The following is a 24,106-nucleotide window of genomic DNA, read 5'->3' on the forward strand; positions in this document are numbered from 1 at the left end:
GATAACTTTTGGTTGAAAAGCCTCATTTTATTTCCAAGTACTTAAAGAGTGAATCAATTTATAGAGTAGTTGTTGTGATACATGTGATGTAATTTTCTTGATGCTAATAGACTGAACAAAATGCATACTTTAATTTCTGTGCAGTTTGCCAATCCTATAAGAATTTTAAAATTGTACAATTCCATGGAGTGCTTGTGTGAAATTTATGGCCCTTGCCATATGATCAGTAATAATCTCATTCAAACGGTTGCCTATGTTTTGTCTGAACTCATATGCAATGCCTGAAATCCCATAGCATAGCTCAATATTTTGAGTTGAATGTACTAATCTAATTGAAAATGGTTTGTTGTTGGCAGGTATGAACTTTCACAAGACCTATTAGACAAGCAAATAGAAATGCTTGAGCGCAAGTATGGGGGCGTGAGGGCACGGACTGCTGCTCTGACAATTCAGCGAGCATTTCGACGATACACTCTTGTCAAAAAGTTTGCGGCCATCACAGCAATGGCTAAGGCAGAGAAGAGATTAAGTCGTCGCTTTCAGATGGGTGGTGAGGGGCCAATCCCAACACCAGTGGAGTGGCAACACAGGCAAATTACTTCATGCGACCAGTGTGGTGCAGCAATGGACCCAGAGGTAGTGATGCCTAACAATTTTGTCATGTGCAAGGAATTACAGGAGAACTGTGACCAACATCAGGCACCTCAGGTAAGTTTCTTAAGAGCTAGGTGTTTTTGCTCTTCATTCGAAAGTTCATTTGTGCTGAAATACTCCCTAACTGCCCTTGGTTTTAATTTGTTACTTCCTTATTCATTTTCTGTGTGGTGGCTTGAGTTTTGGTTCCCTTCAATATGTATTTTATTTTATTTTGAATCAAATGTTGTGAGTTTATATCCCACTTGTAATGGAACAGATCTCTGATTTTGAGCGGTCTCCCTTCTGAAATTGAGAAATGAAATTTGGTGTTGGTTGTTCAAGTCGTTGCATGCATATCTATTGCTGATTTTATTTTCTCAAATTAAATTCCATGAACTTCATTTATTGCATTCTTAATTAAAAAATTTCAATTGGTGACTCAGAGTAAAACAGTGGAATTTCTACTTAACTTCAAAAAAATATGTTAAATATTGTTGACATTTGTTTTGAAGGAGATAAAGGTAATTGTTAGGTTAGCTTTCCCATAAAGCTTATGTTTAAAGGTGAAGTCAGTTGTTTCCTTTTAAGGAATAGGGGAATTAAAATTAATTTTGTCATATTCTGAATTTGCTGATGTTTCTGCATACAGTGAAATCTTGTTAGCATTTATCAGAAGGGGCCAACAATTTTATTGTTCGTAGGTGTGACATTCATATTTACGAAAGTTTCATATGAAATCTCTCTGGTGCATTTCAGTGAAGGTTTCAATTCTTATTTAGGGGTTGTTTGCATTATCCAAATTCTCAGTAACAAGGACTTACTCTATCTAAAATTTTAATAAGATGTAACTTATTATTGAAGGAACATTTTGTTGTGAAATTGTAAAAGGAGTAATACTTTGGAGTGTCATTTTTAAATGTGAAATTGGTATCAACATGTCTGTGAGCTGTATTTTTGGGTTGTTATTACAACATGTCATTTTACAATTAACGATCAATTTTAAATGGCAACTCAAGTTTTGCATTGCATTCTGTTGTGATACTTCCAGAGCCTGAAGTGTTTAAATTCAATAGTTAATGTTTTAGATATTCTCTGTGACTCATTGTATGGATTATATAGCTTCTTCTAATGTATGTGATTTGATGGATACATGAATTGATTTCATATTTATTAAAAAGTTGGTGGCATGTCACTTAAAGTTGCTCAGTGGAATCTCCACTTAAGGGAACTCCATGGGTCTAATATATTTAATTAAGACTGATGGAGTTAATCCTTGAGTGGAGAAATAATACGCCTGTATTTAGTGTGTTAGAGGGTCTTCAGCATTGAATAGTCCTAAATAAGGGGCCGTTCCATTGAAATGGTGGCATATTTGTTGCTCTTCACCCCTGTGACATTTGGTTCAGTGTTTAGGTTCACCACATATAATCCAAATTATTAAATACATTATAATATCTTATCTTTGAAATTCAGCCCTTAAAGATATTTAACAACTTTCAAAGAGGTCACTAACCCTCTGCTTTCTCTGTATTTGTTCTTGCCTAAGTCATGTTTAGTGATAAATGCTAAACTTAATGTTGAAGAAATTAATGTGAAATCAGTTTCTCTAAATTTCAGTTGATTTAGGGTGAGAACTTTTGGTTCGGGAATTTTGAACTTGATGTAGTTTCACATAGATGTGTTGTAAAAATATACTAATGATTCTGAGGGTAAATATATTATTATTTTATTATAACTATCAATATTATTATAGATAATCATTTATAATGTAACTCAAGTATATGAATTAGACCCTGATAGCAAAGAGTGCACTTGTGCATATCAAATAGTTATACAGCTTTGTTTGTTAGTGTTGATGTAGTGAAATTTACGGACACTGCTGCAGAGCAGTCAAGGGAATAAATATGTGCTATATGCAATGATTCGTTGTTTTGAGTTCATGCCACTCCAGTCTTACGTTTGAAGCTATTTATTTTACTTTGAAATACTCTAGAAAAGAGTTGATATTTTCAACCAGTTTCCAATTGACAAATCAGGAACTAATTAAGAAATATTGCTTAGCAATGCTGAATTACTTAAAAAAGATAAGCATAGTAGTAAATAGTGAATAAAGCTATGCTCTCCGTACTACTCATTAATTTAGAAACAATGTATTTATTTGGTGCTTGCATAAACATGTGTATTATTGAATAGGCCTATAATGTTTCATAGCTGTAATCTGACATTAGTGCGAAAACATTTCTCATAATTCTCTGGATTTTCACTGCAATAATTTGGGGCAAATAACAATATTTTATAGGTATGACTGTGCCATACACTGAAGAAAAAAATACTATGAAATTCATCATGGAATATTACTGGTGGCAAATTACATGCAATATATGGGTAACACAAGATTATGATATTTTAAATAAGTGTTTTCAGAAGCACACAATTAACCCTCAGTCATTGAAAGTCTCGTATTACTTTTGTGTTTCACTATTTCATTATCTTTATCAGGCCTCAAAATGTCATGTTCTGTACTAATTCAGTTTTCTGCCATTGCTATTTCAATTTGTCAAGGAATACAAAACTACTCTTACCTTGTAAAACAGAATATGTTTTGGTGGAAATTGAATGTGAGCTAAAAATGTAAGCGATCTATAAGATATATATTAAATAAACATTTTCAGGCATTACTTTGTGTAACCCCTGCATAATGGTGAACATTGCACTCCTAAAAAACAAATTCACCACTATGGCATGACTGGTTTTACCCTTTATGGCATCATTAGGTAGAGTACACAAATTATATAAATCATTATTGTATTTTGTCTGCTTTATGTGATGATGTTTAAAATGGGAGAAACCTGTCGCACTAAAATAATAAATGTGTTGAAGTTTTATAACTTTTAATGTTTTCCATCTCTGATAAGATATATTATATAAAATAGTGGTCACAAGAGGAATGTTATGTCATCGCCTGTCTGTACCTTTGTCGTTTAGGGATCAAATTCCAAACAGCCTCTCTATATCTCACATGTATTTGTCTTGATGCTGAGAGTATTTTATGGCATCCAAGTCTGAATTTAATATACCAAATAAGAATTTTGTAGTAGCCCACACTGTTATAAAACCCTCACTGTTTCCATGGTAGCACATAGGAATTGTGATATTGACTTAGTTATAGCATAGTATATATCAGTATATGTCAAGTTACAAGTTAAAGTCAACTGAGCTTAGCTTTTTTTTGACTCACCTGGTGACTTAGTTTTATTAAAATGACAACATGTCAAAATTTGAATGAATTCCCTCAGTTTGAGAGATCAGAAAACTGAATTCTAATTGCCCTTTGCTGTCTGAAAATCTCCACTTTTCTCCAGCCATTAAATTCATTTTTCTTGTCACATATCATCACCATACACTGGATGAGACTTGAATGTGTTTGGTAGAATATTTTGTTATGGTACTGCTTTGAGGTTAAGAAAGAAAAATAATTTTTTGAAATAGTCTTATGGTCAGGAGAAGATGGTTGAGCATAGTTCAGCTCTGAAAATTAATGAGCTGATGAAAAAAAATAGGTGGAGTCAGTTCTGCCGAGAGCACAGCATCACCACCAACGCCCTCCAAGGCCAGTCCGCTCGCTATCAATGCGTGAGCGCCGCAGTGCACCAACACAGCAGGTGGGTGGCCGAGGGGGGGTGGAGGATGAGAGGGGGGCTGGTGGGGGCCTGTCAAGGGCCCCACCTGCCCACAGCCCACCACCCCCTCTGCATGGGCAGCTGCCACGCAGCCAGTCGGCCGGCGTGGGAGGTGCGGGTGCAATGCGATCACTGGATGTGGAAGGTGGAGACCTCTCTGATACTCCATCGTACAGCCAGTTTGAGGAAGCCTGCGGGTACTATGTGGGGGGGGGGCCTGCTCCGTGCTTGCATTATAACCGGCATGCATGGCATCGTGCAGCACCGGCTTCTTACTCTGACACAACCCACTACTATGCTGCCAAAGAAGCATTCATGGAGGATCGAAGGGTAAGGAATGATAAGAAATATGAAATGAAATTTTAGCTTTCAGTTTTAACTCTTGTTTGCACTGAGATCAGTACTGGTGGCCATTGGCTCCAAGATTCAGGGAGGAAGACTGCAATTTTTTTGTGTTTAAAGAGATGCATTGTTGAAGTGTGTAATGCACAAATGTTGGGTAGCATAGAATTGGATGGAAACTTGCTGTGCTCTAGCAGACCCCTTAGGGGCAATGCTTTGGTCAGCATTTCAATATGGAGGAGGATGTGAAATCTGGTAATCACGAAGGCCTGACTGTCTCACTGGTCCGGGATGTTGATAAAATATGATGGGAATGAAAGTACCTTGGATGAATGTCTAACTGAATCAACAAGCATGGAAATGGGATGTACTCACCGTTATGGAAATAAAAATAATTGTACTATGTTAAAGTTGGATGTGCTCATTATGGGATGCAGTAATGATGGACATAGATAAAACTTGTTTCAATTGCATAATTAATGGCTCAAATAAAGCACAAGGGGTGTATAAATGGGCCTACATTTATTTGAAGGTAAACAAGGAATTGCAACTTATGAGTTGGTTTGAAAATTGTGAATATTGAAGCCTATCAAATGGTGATTTAATGGACCATGTTTTCCGGGTTGGGGATGGTGTTGGGTTCCTTCTATGCTTTATACCCAATAAACCTGGTAGCCAGGAAAATCATGCAGCCTTCTAGAGTGGACACAGATTTAAGCCTGAAAACTTTCTATCGCCAGACTTGGTCATTCATTCCGAGAATTCAAACAGGGAAATCTGATGTAAATTATATCTGTATTATCCTTATCTGATGGTAATCCATATAATTGATTATTGTATGAAAACCTAAGCCCAAAGGCCGGGTGGCACTAATTAGTTTTTGTAACATTGTCCAAACTCTGGTGTCTTTATTTTAGCTTTTCATGAAGTCAGTATCAACTTAAATGCCTTGATTCATAACCCCATTTGCCTCCACTCTGCTTTATGCCTTATTAAAAGTCCCAATATGGTCAAATCAACCTTGATTTTTCCTAATTTCATGGATATGGTCTCATTTTGTCCATCCTCATCTATTGGAACAACACACGGACCAAATGACCACCATTACTCTTTCAAAGTAATGGAGCTCAGAGTTTTGCGTGAGCACTTGATTTGGTCAATATAGCCGGCAGTCACATTCAATGCCAAAATACATGCTGCAGAAAGGATAGGAAGATTTGAGTAGGGCAGGTTGTGCATGTGTGGTCTCCGAGCTCGAGGTGTCTCCTATCCATTTATTTGATTATTCAATATTTCTATGTAACGTGAATTATACTTTATCCGAATTGTAAGTAATCTCCTTATTAGGAAGGAGGCTCAGTAACAGTGTAAGCAAGATTTCCTACACTACATTCATTTAGTAAACACCGAAGAGCTGAGTAAACAGTAGGAAGCCTTGCTTACTGTATTACATGCTGTAGCAAGTAGTACTTCTTGCATCATTTAAGTAATGCACAATTCTAGCAACACAATGTATTGTTTTAAAACCGGACAATTTTTCATGTGTGATCTATTTTATTCATTATTGGAATGGAATGATCTCTCTATGTATCTATCAATGTAATCTTTGTACATGTGTAAATTGTTATGCCTATAACAGTAAGAGCTAGGTAAATCTGCATTGTGAAATAGGAATGATATTTTTAATCCTATCTACTCCTCGAAATTGGCTTCTTTTGATAACTCTGTATCTGTTCTCTCTGGAATAAAAAGTCACATCACGTTACCTTTCATATTTAGATTACTTATGTTTGTATTATTTTTATACTTTTATATTTGGCATGATTTTTGAAATATTCTTTGAAACTTGCAATTACTTAGAATTGGGGTGGGGAATTTTTGCATGAATGTCACATGAGTGCACAATCTCAGCTCATAAGCAGATGGATTACATTTAATGTGAGAAGTATGCACTTAAAACAAGGGGCTGTGAAATATTCCTAACCAATCATCTTTGGATGACATCTCTTGGGCTGGGTGAAGTACTCATTGGACAGTAGTTTCCTCACCTCTGGCATAGGTACTTTGATTACCTCTCCAAAGTATTGGAGTGATTGAATAGTCAAGCTCAGTATCACTTAGGGAGAGGTAATTGGGAGAGAGATGTAGTGGCCACTGGAGTTTAAGCTCTTTATCGTACCCTTAATTTCCAGGCGGCGCAGGGTGGGTCAGGTCACAGCAGGGATTCATCACTGAGCTGCACAATAGCCACCAGTCCTCCACCCCCTGGATTGGTGGGAGGTGACACTCCAGTGGTGAGAAGTAGCCAGCGGGAGGGGAGGCGGGTGCCTCCAGAGGTCCCTAAGCGCACGTCTTCCATTACAATGCGCTCTGTGGAGGGGAAGAGGATTGCAGCATCCGGATGTGGGCTCACATCTCAGAGGAGCTCAAAAGGTGGCTGCCCAGCCAACCTTACCAAAAGTTCGGAGAATGGTAGCCTTTCTAGTGTACAGTCTTCAGGCAGTGACAGTAGCAGCTTATCAGCTGACAGGATGACATACGAGAGCTCTGAGGGTGATAACCGAGGCTCACCAGTCTGGAAGAGGAAGGCTCAGGTGAGGGGATTTGGATTATCTAAATTTGTGTTCAATACACCAGAGAGCAATTGATTAGCTTGTACTTCCATGACTGTCTCTTTCAGGGTTGTTTTCAGTCGAAAAGAAAGCTTGCAAACTTAGCAAATAAGGCCTTGAAAACTAGTTTCTGCTTCACCATTATGCTATCGTTTGTTTACCCAATTACTTAATCAAGAATTTGTGCTTAAGGTTTATTAGGATTGTTCATTTTAAATGTGTGATTCAGTTTCTTTCCATAAGTTAAGAAATATGAAAGGCATTGATTATAATTTTCTCATCATAGATGTTAATCAGAGATTTGGTATTCCTGTTAGTAGAGTGGTGGGCTGCTGACGAGAGGGCCTGGGTTTGACTCCTAGGAATGCCTCTGGGCACCCTTGTGCTTCATTCAAGCCATGCAATTTTTTGGGTACCAGATCTTCATTGGAAATCACAGGCGGTGCAGGGACAGGAACTGGACCAGAACTGGAAACCTTGATTGCGACTTCATATTTTGAATGCACTTCTATCTCCAGAAATAATATTTTTTACTCCATAAATCTCGATTTTCTGTTCTCTCTCCCCATTCTAAATTCAGTTCCATAGTAGCCTCCTATGGATTCCCTTCAACACCACTGTTAATGACTTGCAAACTGTCATTTCAACTTTCTCCACAGTATATCTATAGCACATTACTCAAATCTAATGTTGGGCCATATTTAATATACTTAAATTGCCAGTACAGGTCAGGGTAGATAATTTAGGTTTTAGCTAATTCTTGCTACTGGTGGGTTCACATATATAACCCTCCAGTTAAAAGGTAAATTTGAAATATTGAAATCCTGCTTTGTACTGGTGGCCTAGTAAACTTTTACAGTGACACCAGCATCAACCTTTAATTGGGCTGTCGTCACACATACTCACTTATACTGAAGTCTTCCACTGGGTTAGTCTTTCCATAGCTGCTGAAATTTCAAAAATGGACTTGATTATTGTCCTCGGATCAGGTATCTGCTGATTAGCCGAGGGTTTTTCTTACTTCCTAATATGCATTTTAGAATAGGTCTCCAGGCGTTGGATAATTGAAAACCTGAGTCCCTCTTCAAATTCTTCTTTTGGAGGCAGATCTCAATGTCTTCTGGGGCAACCTGATCCATATAGCTGTACGAGTGGCATAGTATTTTTGCCTCGTTCCATTTGATGGCCTGATCTTGGCCTATTGCCCTGTTTAGCGATCACTGTTTCCTCAGATTGTCTGAATCTTGGGTACCTTTTATGTTCTTTCATTCAGATTTGAATTGTGTTACCCATTTCACTGATAGAAAACCTCACTGAACTCACAGGGTATCTCTGATAAATCCCGGAAGTTTAGAGGCCTTTGGGTCCTTCATGTTGACCAGCTGGTGCCTAATTTTGGCTGGTGATAGATGAATAGTGGAGTGTTTGAATCTCCAAAGTATTCCGGAGATTATTCCAGATATCATGGAGATGTATCGCAGGCAGGCTGTGGCAACAGGTTTTTCATCCATCTCCTGTTTTCTTCTTCCGCGTTTCTCCAAGGACCACTCACTGTATCCATTCTGGAGAAAATGATTCTTCAGGTGTTTAATTTTGCTTGGCAAGCTCTCCTTCTTAGCTATAGATCTGGCCCAGTGTGTCAATTATTACATTACAGCATCATATTGGGAGCGATGGTGGTGGCCACTACCATCGATATAAAGATTAGTATGGGTGGGTTTAAGATAAACACTATGCTCCTGTCTTCTGTTTCTTTTTCTGTGAACACTTTTTAAGGCAATAATGTGTACACTAAACCTGTGGAAGACCTGTTAGGATTTCTCCCATATAAGCGATTTTCCAACCCCCAATGGGTAATTGAATAACTTTGCAACCCTTATGAGCTGCCCCCAGAATTTTTTATGTGGCAATTTTTATTTAACTCTTGAGCTTAGATTTAATATCATCGAATAATTTTTCTTGCCAGTATTACACACTCTGCTGACATTCTTTATTTGCTAATCGAGAGGAGAGACAACTCTCTTTGACTGCAAAACAAAACTCCTGCATTCAAGTTCATGCCCTATGTACTGATGGAACAAAATCTTATTCACTTTTAAAAAGGACCATAGTCATCCCTCAAATTTGAGTTTCCTACTTTGTGGCAACACCCATGATTTAAGGTGTATTATGATGTGCCTAATACTTTTTAAGTGTGTGGTTGGTCTTTTGTGATATGAATAAAAAAAGGAGGTTGAAAGTATTTGCTTAGAGTGATTTAATATTTTCTTTGCAGTCATCATCACCAGAGCATCATGCAAATGGTTCATTCCACGTGTGCATAAGTGCATCCAGCACCCCCCTCAACATCGTTTGTCACAACCGTACACCAATCATGACTTTGTCTCAGAGCCGTGGTGAAGAGAGACAGGCATCTCCAAGCCTTCAAAGTGTCCCTGCTCATGCCTCGGAGCCATCTCCAACCACGACCCCTAACTATCACATGACCACCCATGAATCCACTCATCCAGTCTATAAGGTATGCATGCATTTTTTTCTCTGTGGATCAATCAGTTCAGCATCTTCTAGATACCTAAATAAAAAAATAACTATAGGAAAGAACTCTTATTGTGGTAAACTTTTCAGTTTAAAAGAAATTTCATTGATTAGCATTGTTTTGACCAATATAATCAATAATATTCTTGATTATTCTACTGCTGCAGCAGAAGCTTCATTTTAGACAACTTTTACGGCCATGAAAGCCATTATCCATGATTGAAACTCTGAAGTATTTTTTACAATTATAAATAAGTTGTGGTTTTAATGTTAACCATGCCTTGATTAAGAAAAACCTGTTAGGACTATCTTTGCTGTAGAGAAAATTAATGGATATATTCAGAAACACTGTTTATATTCAATCCTCTCCTTTGTCACACTATCATGCTTTTTGTCCTCTTTATCTATTATTTATATCATACAAAGAGCCCTACTACAATTGAAGAACTAAAAATTCCAATAAAAAGTGAAACTTCTTGAGATATTGTTGAAATTATTAAATTCATTGGAAAATTCTTAATTAAATATATATACTAAAAGATTGAATTGATTATTGAATAAATTCATATGCTAAGTAATGCCTGTCTCAATCAAATTTTACTCTGATAGAATGAATCAAGTAAAAAATCAGGGAAAGATGATGATGCCTAGCAATTCAGCTGTTCGCCGAAATTCTGTTGTATGCATAAACGTCAATAATTGCTGCAAATTTTTGTTTATTCTTCATTAGATGCACTTTATAAGTTTTAACTGGTAGCCCCCACACTCAGTTGAAAGACAACTTTCGATTATTTTTTTTGCAAAATTTTATTTCCGTCATCCCACATAGTTTACCCTCTCTCTTCCTCATATTTTGTCAATACTTAACAATTTCCGCATACCCACCCATGAATGCCTTTGCTAAATGGCCCTAAACAATCTTCCAGTTAGCTGGTCTCAAACGGCTTGAGACAACAAAACATGAAAACTCCATTATGGCCTTGGAGAATTCAACATATTCACCATTTCAATTGAAATTCCATTAAGTACCAAATTAATTGCCACTGTTTACTTTTGTAAAAATGAATGAATTTTTTATTTAGACCATTACTGTATTTCATGAACTAAATAAATCCAAATTAAGTATAATATCATGAGAACAGAATAGATACTTGCTGAGACATAAAATTTCATTTAAAATTAGATATAAAATTTAGATTGTATGGCATTTGCAATAGGACTTCCATGCTGTTGACCATGGTCATTTGAAATTTTAAAAGGGGCAATAATGGAGTGAAAAATAAGTGGACACACATATAATCAAGGAATACATATATTTATTATGATTAAAACTAATTTGTTTTTACATTTGCAGGTTTCTGATACATTGAGGAAGCGTCAGTATCGAGTAGGGCTCAATTTATTCAATAAGAAGCCCGAGAGAGGGGTTACTTATTTAATTAGAAGGGGATTTTTAGAGAGTTCACCTCAAATTGTTGCTAAGTTTCTTATATCAAGGAAAGGCTTAAGCAAACAGATGATTGGTGAATACCTAGGAAATCTGCAGAATCCATTCAACATGGCTGTCTTAGAGTAAGTGCAATAGATCTTACTTTTATTTAAAATTACTCTTGCTGCTGGAAATGATGTTATAATTAAAAATTTTTCTTACAGTGCCTTCTCACAAGAATTAGATCTGTCAGGAATGCAAGTTGATGTAGCCCTTAGGAAGTTTCAAACCCATTTTCGAATGCCTGGTGAGGCGCAAAAAATTGAGCGTCTAATGGAGGTTTATGGTCAGAGGTATTGCCAGTGTAACCAAGATGTGGTTGGACGGTTTCGAAGTCCAGACACAGTATTTGTTCTTGCTTTTGCCATAATTATGCTTAATACTGACCTTCATACACCAAACTTGAAGCCAGACCGACGAATGAAGGTGGATGATTTTGTGAGGAATCTAAGAGGTAAGTGCTGGGAATACAGATTTAGTATAAGGAATCCAGTATGTTTCATCTGTTACTTATTTATTTTCTTTCCCTTGTTCAGAATGTGAATCCTAAGATGTATTTCTTCAATTATAGGCATTGATGATGGTGGTGATATTGAGAGGGACATGTTAGTTGGAATTTATGAGCGGGTGAAAGCCAGTGAATTCAAGCCTAGTTCAGATCATGTGACTCAAGTAATTAAGGTCCAAGCTACAATAGTTGGCAAAAAACCGGTAAGTTACATATTATAATGTGATAAGTGGAATGTACATATAGGTTCCAAGGAATGTCCTTTTATAGAGTGTGTTATAATATGATTTTATTATTACTAGTGCTAGAATCACCAAAAACACAGTAGCTAATCGAAAGTATGTGCCCAGTAAACCTACTCAATCAATTGTTGTATAATGTATTCCTATGTAAATGATTGCATGGTCCAGTTTCACTGCTTGTGCAGGTACATTAAATGGAAACGTTTTTTTTTTATTTTGATTTGCCATAAATTATATTATATTAAAATTGTGTGGAGTGAGATCATTTATGAAATGGGATATCTGTCTGTTAAAATGATACTAGAAGCTAAATGATTGATATTATTTTTATGCTTTCAGTGTATCCTATATCTTTTTCCTCCAATTCAAGCAGCATTCTAAATCCTAATTTTAAGGAAAATTTCACAAAAGTAAAACTAATAAGTTTCAATTGTAAAATAGGGTCTTAAATTAATTGAATTGTGTGTGCAAAGCTCAAATGCTAACCGGTAATTAATATGCTAATATGTTCCCCAAAAGTGTAAAATTTTTTTCACAATTTCGTTAAAAACGTTTTCACCATATATTTTTTCCAAAATAAAAGGAAACTCTTTGGCTGTATAAATTCTTCTATTTAAAAATAAGTAATACCACAATGCATTATGCCAGTGTTTATGCAGAAAACCCCAGGGAAATTAGTTGCAAAGAAAGATTTGGAGCTTTCCCAGTGCATATTGTGAACCAATTGTGCGTGTTTGCCTGGGTCAGAAATGGGTCAGAAAGGTCAGAAATGTTTTGCTGGTGCTCGATGTCAATGTTGCAAAAATCATTAAGCCTTTGATAGGTCAACTAGAGCATTGAGGCTTTGTTGACTACAAGACTAGGATGTTGCTAAAATTCCTATAAATAGGGGAAAATTTCATGTCGGTGAAATGTGTCATGCCATAGTTTTGATGGCTTAGGGAACACATGTATTAGACGCAATCAGAAAAATAGTGGCCAAATGAAACCCCTGGGTGCATTTTTTAGTTACTGGAAAGTTTGAAAGATATGAGATTTAGCTCTTTGCTGGGATTGACAGTGTTTTAACTTAAATGTGTGTACTTATAATTGTATAGTGAACTTTTTTTGATGAATCTTGCATTGTATTTGGTCAATGTAAGGTCTTCGGTATGTAAAACTATTAAAAATAATTGCTGATAAATTTATGATGCAGTGTAGGATACCATTCATAAATTATAGTTTAATCCTAGTTTAAATAAAATATTCATTTTATATCCTCAAAATAATTTATTTCATAGTTGGGGTAATTAAAAAAATATCTTTACGTATTTAATATATTTTAATGACTAATGATTTTTATCTCTTCCTTGTTTCTCATTTCCCCATGTTCAGAATTTAGCTCTACCTCACCGCCGACTTGTATGTTACTGCCGCTTATATGAAATACCAGATATCTATAAAAAGGAGCGTCCAGGAGTTCATCAGAGGGAAGTATTCCTCTTCAATGATCTGCTAGTGATTACAAAAATTCTCAACAAGAAGAAGAGCTCTGTTACTTATACATTCAGGCAAAGCTTTCCCCTTTGTGGAATGGTGGTCACGTTATTTGAGGTCCAATGTAAGTTCTTTAAAAGTTATAGCTTGTTTATTTTGTATAGAAGTACTTTAAATTTGTAATTTAAGGGTGGTCGAATCCAGTGTGTCTAAAATTCTGCTTCAGTTTTATCCAGCATGCTCGCCTTTCTTAAATGTTTAAAACTCTGCCCTTAAGGAAATTCTAGCTTGTTGAATTCCAGGGTTCTATTATTTTTGGATATCCCATTATTGGTCAAAGAAACGTTATTTGAATGGAGAAGTGAAATATGGTACATAAAAGTGATGCTAATACCTTTTTCTATGAAATTATTTTCTAGGGTGAGGAAAGTGTAAAAATTAGCCAGTATGATATTAATGAATTTTAAAAGAAAAGTATAGCATTTTAAACAGTTTTGCATTTTAAAGGAATACTGAAATGATTCAGTATTAACCCTCTTAGTGCGGCGGGCCGATATATCGGCTTTCGTACCCCTGGCGAAAAGTGCGGCGGGCCGATATATCGGCTCTTGCGTAGGCTTTTGTTTAAATCGTTATAACTTATGGTTTTTTCTTTAATAATTTATGGTTTTTGTGCTATCGATAGGTTGAATTCCATAGAATTACGTAACTATTTTTTAAATTTTTTATTAGCAATTTTAAATGCTTTTAAAAAAGTATAATTCTTACCATAATTTTTCGTTCAGTTTTGTACATGTCGGGAAGCTCTGCCTAATTGTTTGCTCGTTTTTTTTTCTGAGTAGTCTTTCCACTATGAAAAGACACTGAAAGGCTACTAATCTGTTTTCATCTGTAATCTCTTGAATGTGTTGTGGTGTCGTGGTGTTGATATATACCTGCTTATTCAGACTTTGTTGAGCCGATGGAAATGAGAGCACTGCTTTGTAATCATTTTGGTTTCTCTTGCCATCAGTCGTATCTAATCAATTGCGCCCTGTGTAATGGATTACATTGTCAGCAGTTCTCTGTGAGTTAGAACTTAGTTTTTTCTGCCTTTAGATTGTAAGCACATTGCCGCAGACTCAAGGAAAGGGGAAAAGTCCCAATTTGACTCAGTGAGATCAGCCTTTTCAACAAAATCGAAGTATGCAGAGGCTGACCAAAAAATTTGTAACTCACTGGTTTTTCTTTATTTCTTTATAATATATTCTACATGTCTTTTTGATTCTTTATTATATTTGATTGATTACTTTGCGTCAAAAACGCTGATCAGTTGCAAATTACATTAGCCTTGAGCTTGCACAATCTGATCAAAATTTGTCTTTGATTCTATTTATTAAAAATCAATTGGATTTGAGTTGACCATCTCAACGATGTCACATACACGAGGGCTGCGAAGAAAGTAACAAACATATCGGCCTAACATGGCAGTGGTTAGGGCAAGAGATCATGGCGTCTAAATGTCTGTAAACTCAGCACGCATCATGCTGTGGTAGTTTGCAGACTGTGGTTCTTCCACTTTGCTCACTGTACACTGTTCAAATGTGTGCTTCAATAGAATATCCCGTGAGTTATGAAGTACCATCTGTGAATAGTTTTTTTACAGGCAAAAACCAAAAGCCGATTGAAATTCATAGGCAACTTTGTGCATAGGCAGTGGTGCATTCATTTCAAAAATGGCCACACCTATTATCACACCAAAGGCCAGCCTAGCCATGTGACAGATGAACTGACAGTGAAAATCAACGAAAAAGTTTATGTATGCAACCGATTTAATATTACGGCTCTCTTGCTACATGTACCTTGCTAACAGTGCTTTGACAGTGACACAGAATTGCATGCTGGGGTAAACAAGTAGTTAAAATGTAAGGCGGCAGATTTCTTCCAAGACAGAATTAACAAGCTGGTGTATCCTACTTATAAATGCCTCTATTTTAATGGCAACTATGTAGAAAAATAGTTTGAGAATGTGCCTTATAAATATATGCATATTTAATAAAAATTTATCTTGTCACTAGGTTCATATTTTATTTTAAAACGCAAGATACTTTCTGGACAGCACTCGTATAAAGGTTCGCACCAAAACAAGCTTAAACATTCAATGAAAATCAGCCCCTCTTATTTCTAAATCTTTCTGGTTCATTTTCTCAGAGAAGGCCGAAAGGGATAGATTTAAATGCCACTACTCCATCTAAACAATATTATTTAGCAGATACATCCATTAATTTTACAGTTAATTATGAGTGGCAAGATTAAAAAAGTTTTTTTAAAGCTCTTACAGAGTTCATAAGAATACTATGCCCTGTTAATATACAAAATTCAAACCAAAGTGGATGGAATTCTCAAAGGATTCTTGAGCATTAATTATCCAAATTGTGAATTCAAAATATTTCACTTCAATTTAAGTATTAAAGAAAGACATATCTGGGTTACATCATTAAAAATTTCAATTGAACGTGAAACTCATTTGCCTCTCATGTGGTGTTTTAAATGTATAAAGCTGAAATTTGATTGGTTAACTTAAAGGTGAAATATGATCAGTTTACATTTTGTATGATTGTATTTAGTTAAATGTTGAGAAGCCCTCCATTTCCACATTGAATTGCCTCGATGTGGTGATTGTTAAACCATATTTTTTTAATTTAAACTATCATAATACTAGTGTATAGTTTTGCAAATCACCACCCTTATTTAAGATTTTTGGAAATAAAAAGTAGCCACTGTGGTGTCTTGATTGTCAGATTGTATCTAGTTTCTCCTTGTGACTAGTTACTCTATTCCCAATACTTTCTTGATATAAATTTAAGCTAAAAATGAGGATGGAATTGGAAAAATATGCCCTAAAGTTATTCATTCATATTTGAGTGTGAAGTTAATCATATTGGGATTACATTTTTTGATGATAAAATTACACTTGAATACATACTAACGTCTTTTAATGCAGGTGTTCAAATGCTTTGACATATTAAATAATATAATGTCAGACTATCTGCTATAGCCTTATGGCTAGTTTGCTTTGAAATAAAATCCTGATTTGTGAAACACCTACGGAATGGTCGAGATGTTAGCTGATAGTGCTATAAATGTGTGACAGTGAATTGATGCCATCAGTACACTAAAAAACAGGTTCTTTAATGAGTATGTTGACGTACGTAAAATAAATAGCAAGATGCATGTCAAGGGGACGTGTACAGTGAGCCTAGTTTGTGTATCATATATTAACTTCTTTGCTATTAATGTGTAATGCCTAGTGTGAAATTACAATAGCGTTAAGAAAGTATGTGGCATCCTCTGTGTTGTGTAATTCTTTCATTACTGAAGAGAAATGAAATCTTTGAATTGCCTAATGCTCAGGGTCTCTTGGTTATGACATTTGCCTAACCCATTGGAAAAATTTTTAATGTTTCCATTTTTCCTCTTCAGTTTTAGTTGCATTTATGTACAATAAGTATGTTGATGGCAGAGACTCCCATAATTTATTCGTGTAGTCATAATTTCTGAGCAATTTTATCCACTCCATTTCCAGATTACCCATACGGAATACGTCTCTCGCAACGTGTCGATGGCAAGGTCCTGGTGAAATTTAATGCTCGAAATGAGCACGACCGTTGCAAATTTGCTGAGGACCTGCGTGAGTCAATCAGCGAGATGGACGAAATGGAGAGTTTGCGCATAGAGGCAGAGCTGGAGCGGCAGAAGAGTGGGCGTGGGGGACGTGGCTCAGCCTCGGAGAACAGAGACAGTGGCGTGGCAGACATAGAGGAGTCATCGCCGAGGGACAGTGGCACCGCCACCATGTTCCCTGACCCACGGGGTGGTCAGGGGGTGGTTGGGAGGGCCACGTCACCCGAAGAGGAGGTGGTCAAAGGAGGGGTGGCAGGGCCAGAGGAAGGGGTTGAGGGAGTGTCGGCATTGGGCAGCAGCGTTGGAGGGTGTCCGAGGGCCGAAGGGGGTCGCAGCGGTCGGGACAGGCCAAGCGTGGAGGGGACCCTGAAGCGCTCGGCACTAAGCAACTCACTTCTCGACATACATGATCAGTGTGAGTGTGGACAGCCAGAGGTTTCTCGTTTCGTGATGGAAGTCTTCTGAGTGTACCATTATGAAGTGGGTCAGCTTGGATGTTGGATGAATGTTGATAGGGAAAGACCAGAGTGTGAAAGTATAGTTTCAACAGGCTCACTAGGGTATCTGCCAAGGCGTGTGGCACCCTCTGACGCAGCATTTGCACCCCGGTGCTTGTCCAAGGTATCTAAATTAAATCACAGGAGAAAAAAGTGACTGTGATTGGAATTGATCACATGAGTTTGTGCACTGAAGAGCAGCACTCATTTTCACTCTTAACTCTTACTATTTCTTTAGTTTTAAAGGGGCAAATAGAAATCCTTGTTAGGTTTTAAATTTTCAAAATTTTGGAATACTCACACTAAGTACTGCTCACACTCTCACCCTCAATACTGCAGGTTATTTCACACTTGACTCACTCAGCACTGAATTGTAAATGCTTAAAATTGTGCAGTTGAAAACAATGACATAATATCAGATCTTGTGTTGAGTTTGATTTTATTTAATAAGAGGACTGCATATAATGTTATCTTTCAATTTTTAGCTCAGGTTTTTATCAGGGATAAGAGAGGTCAGAGAGCAAACTCACATTTGTCATCACTCACAAGAGCATGTATCTTCTTCATCTATATCTCTGTATCTATGCAATCTTCTTCAATACTCATGCTCGTAATTATTGTTTAGATGTTTTCAGTTCATTTCAGTGATTTATTGTAACTAAGATATCAATAGGATCATTTTCAATCTATCAATAATTTTTTTTAATATCAGCTCCTAGCCATTTTATAATGGTCACAAGAGATGGCCAAAACTTTTTAAAATAATAGTGAGCAAATAAATGGATTTGTTCAATGCATTATCACAATTAAATGGCTTTTGATTGGTTGCACTGCACTAACTGATTAATTATCGAATCTCTGGAGGGAAACACTGTTGGTGGAGCACATATCTACATGCATAATTCTGTATCATTAAGCTGACTAATTTCCCGAGTTATGAATAATAAATAATGAATGCCAGAAATTGAACAGTGTGCATTGGCAGGAATGAGCAGATTCTTTCTCTAGGGCTGATATTTATTAGCGGAAAATTCAAAAATGGATCCCTTACTGAAAGAAATATTTTGTGGCACCAACATGCCTTGACCCAAAATTCGAGAGAATTGTTGCTATATCAATGCCCTTTCAATGATATAGTTTCTCAGTATTCAGAAGTTAATTAAATGCACTGAGTGCTTTGAATAGTGGCAAAAGTTTTTACTGTTAATTGCTGAGTACAAATTATTTTCATCCAATTTAAGCCTGACTGGACCTCGATCTACAAAATGTTACAATGTATTTCATTTAGTTATGGAAGAATATAGTTCCTTTAGTGTATTTTTATTTATTATCTCTATATTTGCATAATTTATGGTGCACAGATTTAATATTGTCATATTGTTAGCTTAATGTATTTAAGTAAATGTACCTTATGCTAGTTTCATTGATTTGACTCCTGTCATAATTAGAAGTCATCGCAAGTTGAATATGTTCAGTTCACCTATGCCTGCTTCTGGCAATGGAAAACTTTAATGAAGGTTTTTATTCATATTTGTGGACAGGGTAAAGTCACACAGGGATTGTTGGAAGTAATTAGGCAGATAGTTTTTGGGACTCGGGTGGGAGCAATGTAGATAGATTTCAGATAAAATTGTTTGGTTCTATAGATATCCAGATTTTGTAGGGTTTGCAGATTTTTTGATCTTTTCTGGAAATTCATGTAGGAAATGTTGGGTCCCATCAAAATTTTTTTTTCTCAGTGACACATTTAACTACCACAATGGTTTTTGATGCTTTCAATCTCTTTGGACATGTTCCTCTATTTGTTTTCTCTTTTGAAATTCAGTACACTTACTGTTGTACCTCTCGGTCCTATATGCTTGCATAAATGGGCTTTTAAAATCAATGAGAGTGGCATTTCTTGAACTTCTAGTTTTCATAAACATTTTGGCAGGATTTCATTTTTCAGAACTCCTGTTAATAAATAGGTGCTGTATGAACACTTCTATAGCCAGTGCAATGTAATTTATTACTCAGTCTTAGTTTCCCTTCATCATGCATAAATAATGTAAATGCCAGAATATTCCTTCAGCCAGGAATCCTCCTGAATTGTTTTGCTCTTGTCATTTATTGTTACCAATCTCATTTCATGCTGTTTTAAGAGCATCCCTTAATATCCTCTCCTTAAGTGAAGACTATTTTAATTCCAATGTTAACTTGCATTCATCTAATGTGCCAGCAGTTGAATCGCAAGCGCATTATTATGGTTCCCTGCAAAATAAAACTATTCTATCCCATCAAATACTCATGCTGTCAACCTTCAATGGGATTTTTTCTAGTGGCATGAGTGTGATATGATGCATGACATTGGGCACTTGACCAGAACTCTTAAACAGAGTTCCCAGCAATGTTCACTTTTTTTGTGTGTTCTAGTGAGCAAAAACGTAAGAAAGTAAAGAGATGCAGCGCATGACTTTATTTACCACTTGCATAGGTTAGTGTTATATTGCAATAAAAAAAATCATAGCTACTATGATGAGCACTTTCCAAGGGCAGCCTTGGCTCTGCTGTCAATCAAATTGGTGCACCTTTCACATATTAAATTAAGTTATATTTTCATGGAAGTAAAATTGTTGTTTGTAGAATTTTGCCTTCTGGAGGCTAATGTTTTTCCTTCTTGAACTAGTTTCAGGGGAGAAGCCACAGAGGAGGGGGAGCGTGGGTTCACTCGACAGCGGCATGTCCATTTCATTCCAATGCACTTCGGCCAGCACAGTGAGCAGGGACTCATCTCCGCAGCAATCAACTGCCGGCAGTAAGGGTTTGAGTTGTTCCAAATCAATGAGCCACCAGCAGTCCTTCCTCGGTGGGTTGTTTGGTAAACGGGAGCGCAAGTCATCACGTTCGGAGGAAGCTGGACCAGTGGGGAGTGGTGGTGTGCTGGGAAGTGGGGCCAATGCGGTGGGACGAAGCACTGAGGTGTGAACAATGTCATGCTGTGTCCATCATGATGATTTCTGCCAAAGAAATAGACTCGGTTGGCAGCGGTCACCCAGTGGTGGCTCCGGAGGAAATGTGGTGCTGACAAGAGTGTTTGCATTTTGCATGTGTACCTACTTACTGATTGTGATCTTGATTCATCTGCGGCAGTGATTTAATGTCCAGAGAGAAACACTAAAACAAAAAATGATTTTCCTCAGTCATGCTTTTCTCTGGCTTCATTCCTATTTTACACCTGTTGAAATGAATGGGAACGATGAGACTTGTATGTTGGCACACCTGTTTAAGTCAAGCTGAATTTTAAAGTAAAGTAATTATTTTTGGTCATGGTCATTGTCATAATGTGAACATTTCACTTATTTTTAATGTAGCTGTACTGAGCGTGGGAGCTTGAAGTTCGTGTGGAGCTATGGAGGTGATAAATATCATTGCCATGGGAAGGAGTCGTGGGTATGTGTTGAATTTATGTGATGAACTGGTTTGTCCAAACATAGTCATGGTTCTGCCCTTGAATTAATTGCCTTAAAGGTGTTACGCATTCCAAAGTAATGTTCTGTACTGTCACCTAGCATTTGAGTACAATATTTTGAGGCATGGTTATGAGCTAATCCTTAATTCCTTTGAATTCAAATATTATTTCTGGTTGATACATCTTGTATTCTAGAATTCATTTATTTTAACCATTTCCATAGAAAGCAGTCTTTCATTGTTAAATGCGTTTTTATTATGTTCTCTGAAAAGAGCATGTAGCTACTCATAATTTTGCTGTTTTGGGACAGTATTTAGATATCCTTGCAAGAGATGTAAAACTGTGGAAAAGGCACACCCTTATTGATTGGTGTCAGTTGAATGACTTGTTCTAAGTTCTCTAGTGTGATTAAACTTATTGTTTTTGTCATAGTACCATGTACAAATGTAAGTAGGCTGGAGGAGTACTTCTATCAAAAGTGTTGTAGTTTGTCTGTAAATCTATTTAATCATCATTTGAAAGTTTATGTTTTGTTGAACTTTATTGTTTTAATTTGTAAAATCTTAAAAGGAATTTATTACATGAAAACAAAGAGTGATTTATGGGCTTGGTTGTATGATATATGCTTCAGAAATTATGTTACAATGTGATGCCTTTCTACAGCCATTCTCTAGAACACATCAAGCACCAAAGCTGCTTCATTTTGATGAAGATCAATGTATGTTTGGGATTAGATAAGAATTATCATTGTTTTGCGGAATACATAATGCATTAGCTGATTTTGTTTCTGTGTAAGGTATTAGCATTATAGAAAATAGTATTTATATTTTAAGCTTGGGCACTTTGTTCATTTCTGTTGCATAAACTTGGGTGCAAGTGTCCAGGATATTTTATTGAAGCAGTACTTCTGAGTATGTATGGTGAAACCTTAGCCTTAGTTTCTCACTGTTAAAGGAAAATGTACATGTTAGATATGTCCCATGAATAATCTCTTCAGGTTTTTATTGAAGTTTCATTCTCTTGTCCCATGTTTATAACCACTGAAGAATCCTTATTAGGGTTACTTTTCTTTGCTGGGTTATTTAAAAATTTGTTCAAATAAAATGTATATTGTCTCTATGAAGAATTGCATCATTCCCAGTGATATTAATCAGTAAGCTGTTGCATGGCATTGATATTAAGCAACGAAGACTTGAACAAGGAGAAAAGACTGGATGACTTTATACAATAACCTCATTTTAAATAACTGTAATTGCTGTGATTTATAAGTATTAAGAATTTAAGCTAATATCTTTCCCAAATGATAAAAAAAATCTTGTTCTCATGTAATCTTATACATTTACTGCTGAGCAGTAAAGCAATTATTAGTGTGACACCTAGTCTCTGTTCAACTCCTTGGAAATGGTGAAATGCTTGTTCTTATTTATTCATTGTTGAACCTGTGTTTAAATTATTTATAGATCTAGGTCTTATTGATGAAGGAGATGCCTTGTCATGATTAAAATTTTTCATTTCATTGACAAATTTTGTTGTTATCTATGATTTTTAACTAATTTTCTTGAATATTTGTAACTTTCATGATTCATATGAGTAGATGTAACATTATTTTCTGGTCACAAATTTTAATTTCAAGTAGCTGCTTGGCCAGCATTACTTGCAAAGACTTGCATAGATGTTCATTACCTTTCATAATCCAAAAGATTTGGTGTCTTGCAATGAATAGTTGAAGCTGCAGATGTAGAAATAGTCATTTAAAACATTTCTCAATATAATATTGTTTGTGAAAGCACCTGAAGTTGCCATTTTTCCTGGAAAATCATAGAATTTGTGATAAAAGAACCATAGCGCTACATCTACTGTATCTGTATTTTAATTTGTCTCCACCACCATTGCTAAAAGCACATATTTCCCATTTCCTGTCTTTTGGAGTTTCGTAAAAGTGATTGGTTTTTGGCTGTTTCCATAAATGGCACTTCCTCATGGATGAATATTGTATCATGTACATAAGAATGTATTTATGTGTACAGTTTCATGAAGGACCCAATAAGCTGGATTCATAATGCTATCAATTAATAAAAACTGCTAATGTGTATGCAGGATATAAATGAACTTACTGCACTTGGTTTTATTTTCTTCAAAAGCAAGAAATGAGTATCCAGAAAGCTGAATACAAAATCCTATATTTACCATATTTCCAGGGCCATAAGTTGCACCAGCACTCTTGATTTTTCAGGTCAGAATTATACAATTGGATTAGACAGAAAAGATCAAATTACTTTGATGTAGCAAAAATACAAAGAAAATTGAGTTTTTATATTAAAATATGAGCAGCTACATGTAGAACAATGTTTATTCACTGTAGAATCCTGGAAATTCATACCGGTGGCTGAAATCACATTAGAGCAGCCATTTCTCCGTGTTCTGAAGTGATTGATATGAAAATGACGTAGACGTAGCTGAATTCAATTGCAGTAAATAAATAAGTTATAAGTGAAGGTTCATATATTTCATTCTTATAAAGTAACAAATATTCACATCACTCAACATTTGCCAAATAAGCTGAAGTTGTGCACTCAGATGACCTTCGTGAAAAAGTTCCCTACCCAAATTTTAAGTGAATCCAAGTTTCAAAGAATATTTCAAAACTCATTCTCAGAGTTGATGGATTTCACAATGCTATAAAACTATGCTAATGCTTCTACACTTCTAAATATGTGGCGTGTTACATATTTGTTAATTATCATTTTTACTTTAGCTTCCAGGGATATCGTAACTGCATTGATAATGGCCATTGCTTTAGATAGGTGTACAATAGGTAGAGATACATTTTCAATAATAAATATAGGAACTCCAGAATCATGTAATTTTTGGTCCTCTTTTTCGTGCAATGTACTCCAGTAAGGCTTAAGGGTATTTGAAGTATGAGAAATCGTTAACAGGTGTCTCTCCAATTTTTATTAAGGTAAACAACCATCACA

General features: G+C 36.1%; 1 protein-coding gene across 4 annotated transcripts in view; it reads left to right on the plus strand.

The window, feature by feature from the left end:
- Positions 1-23,233, plus strand: part of LOC139695591 (IQ motif and SEC7 domain-containing protein 1-like) — a 250,136-nt gene extending 226,903 nt beyond the window's left edge. For all 4 annotated transcript variants that reach the window (XM_071594386.1, XM_071594390.1, XM_071594388.1 and 1 more), the window contains 10 exons: positions 357-708; positions 4,197-4,646; positions 6,851-7,252; positions 9,546-9,788; positions 11,160-11,377; positions 11,459-11,748; positions 11,866-12,005; positions 13,419-13,644; positions 17,086-17,598; positions 20,346-23,233. In XM_071594386.1, the coding sequence (XP_071450487.1) occupies positions 357-708; positions 4,197-4,646; positions 6,851-7,252; positions 9,546-9,788; positions 11,160-11,377; positions 11,459-11,748; positions 11,866-12,005; positions 13,419-13,644; positions 17,086-17,598; positions 20,346-20,644 (3,133 nt within the window). In that variant the 3' untranslated portion in view covers positions 20,645-23,233. The remainder of the gene's footprint in view (positions 1-356; positions 709-4,196; positions 4,647-6,850; positions 7,253-9,545; positions 9,789-11,159; positions 11,378-11,458; positions 11,749-11,865; positions 12,006-13,418; positions 13,645-17,085; positions 17,599-20,345) is intronic.
- Positions 23,234-24,106: the final 873 nt, after the last annotated feature.

The sequence above is a fragment of the Hetaerina americana genome, unplaced genomic scaffold (assembly GCF_022747635.1).
Source record: "Hetaerina americana unplaced genomic scaffold, ioHetAmer1.1.p SCAF_60, whole genome shotgun sequence".
Classification (NCBI taxonomy): domain Eukaryota; kingdom Metazoa; phylum Arthropoda; class Insecta; order Odonata; family Calopterygidae; genus Hetaerina; species Hetaerina americana.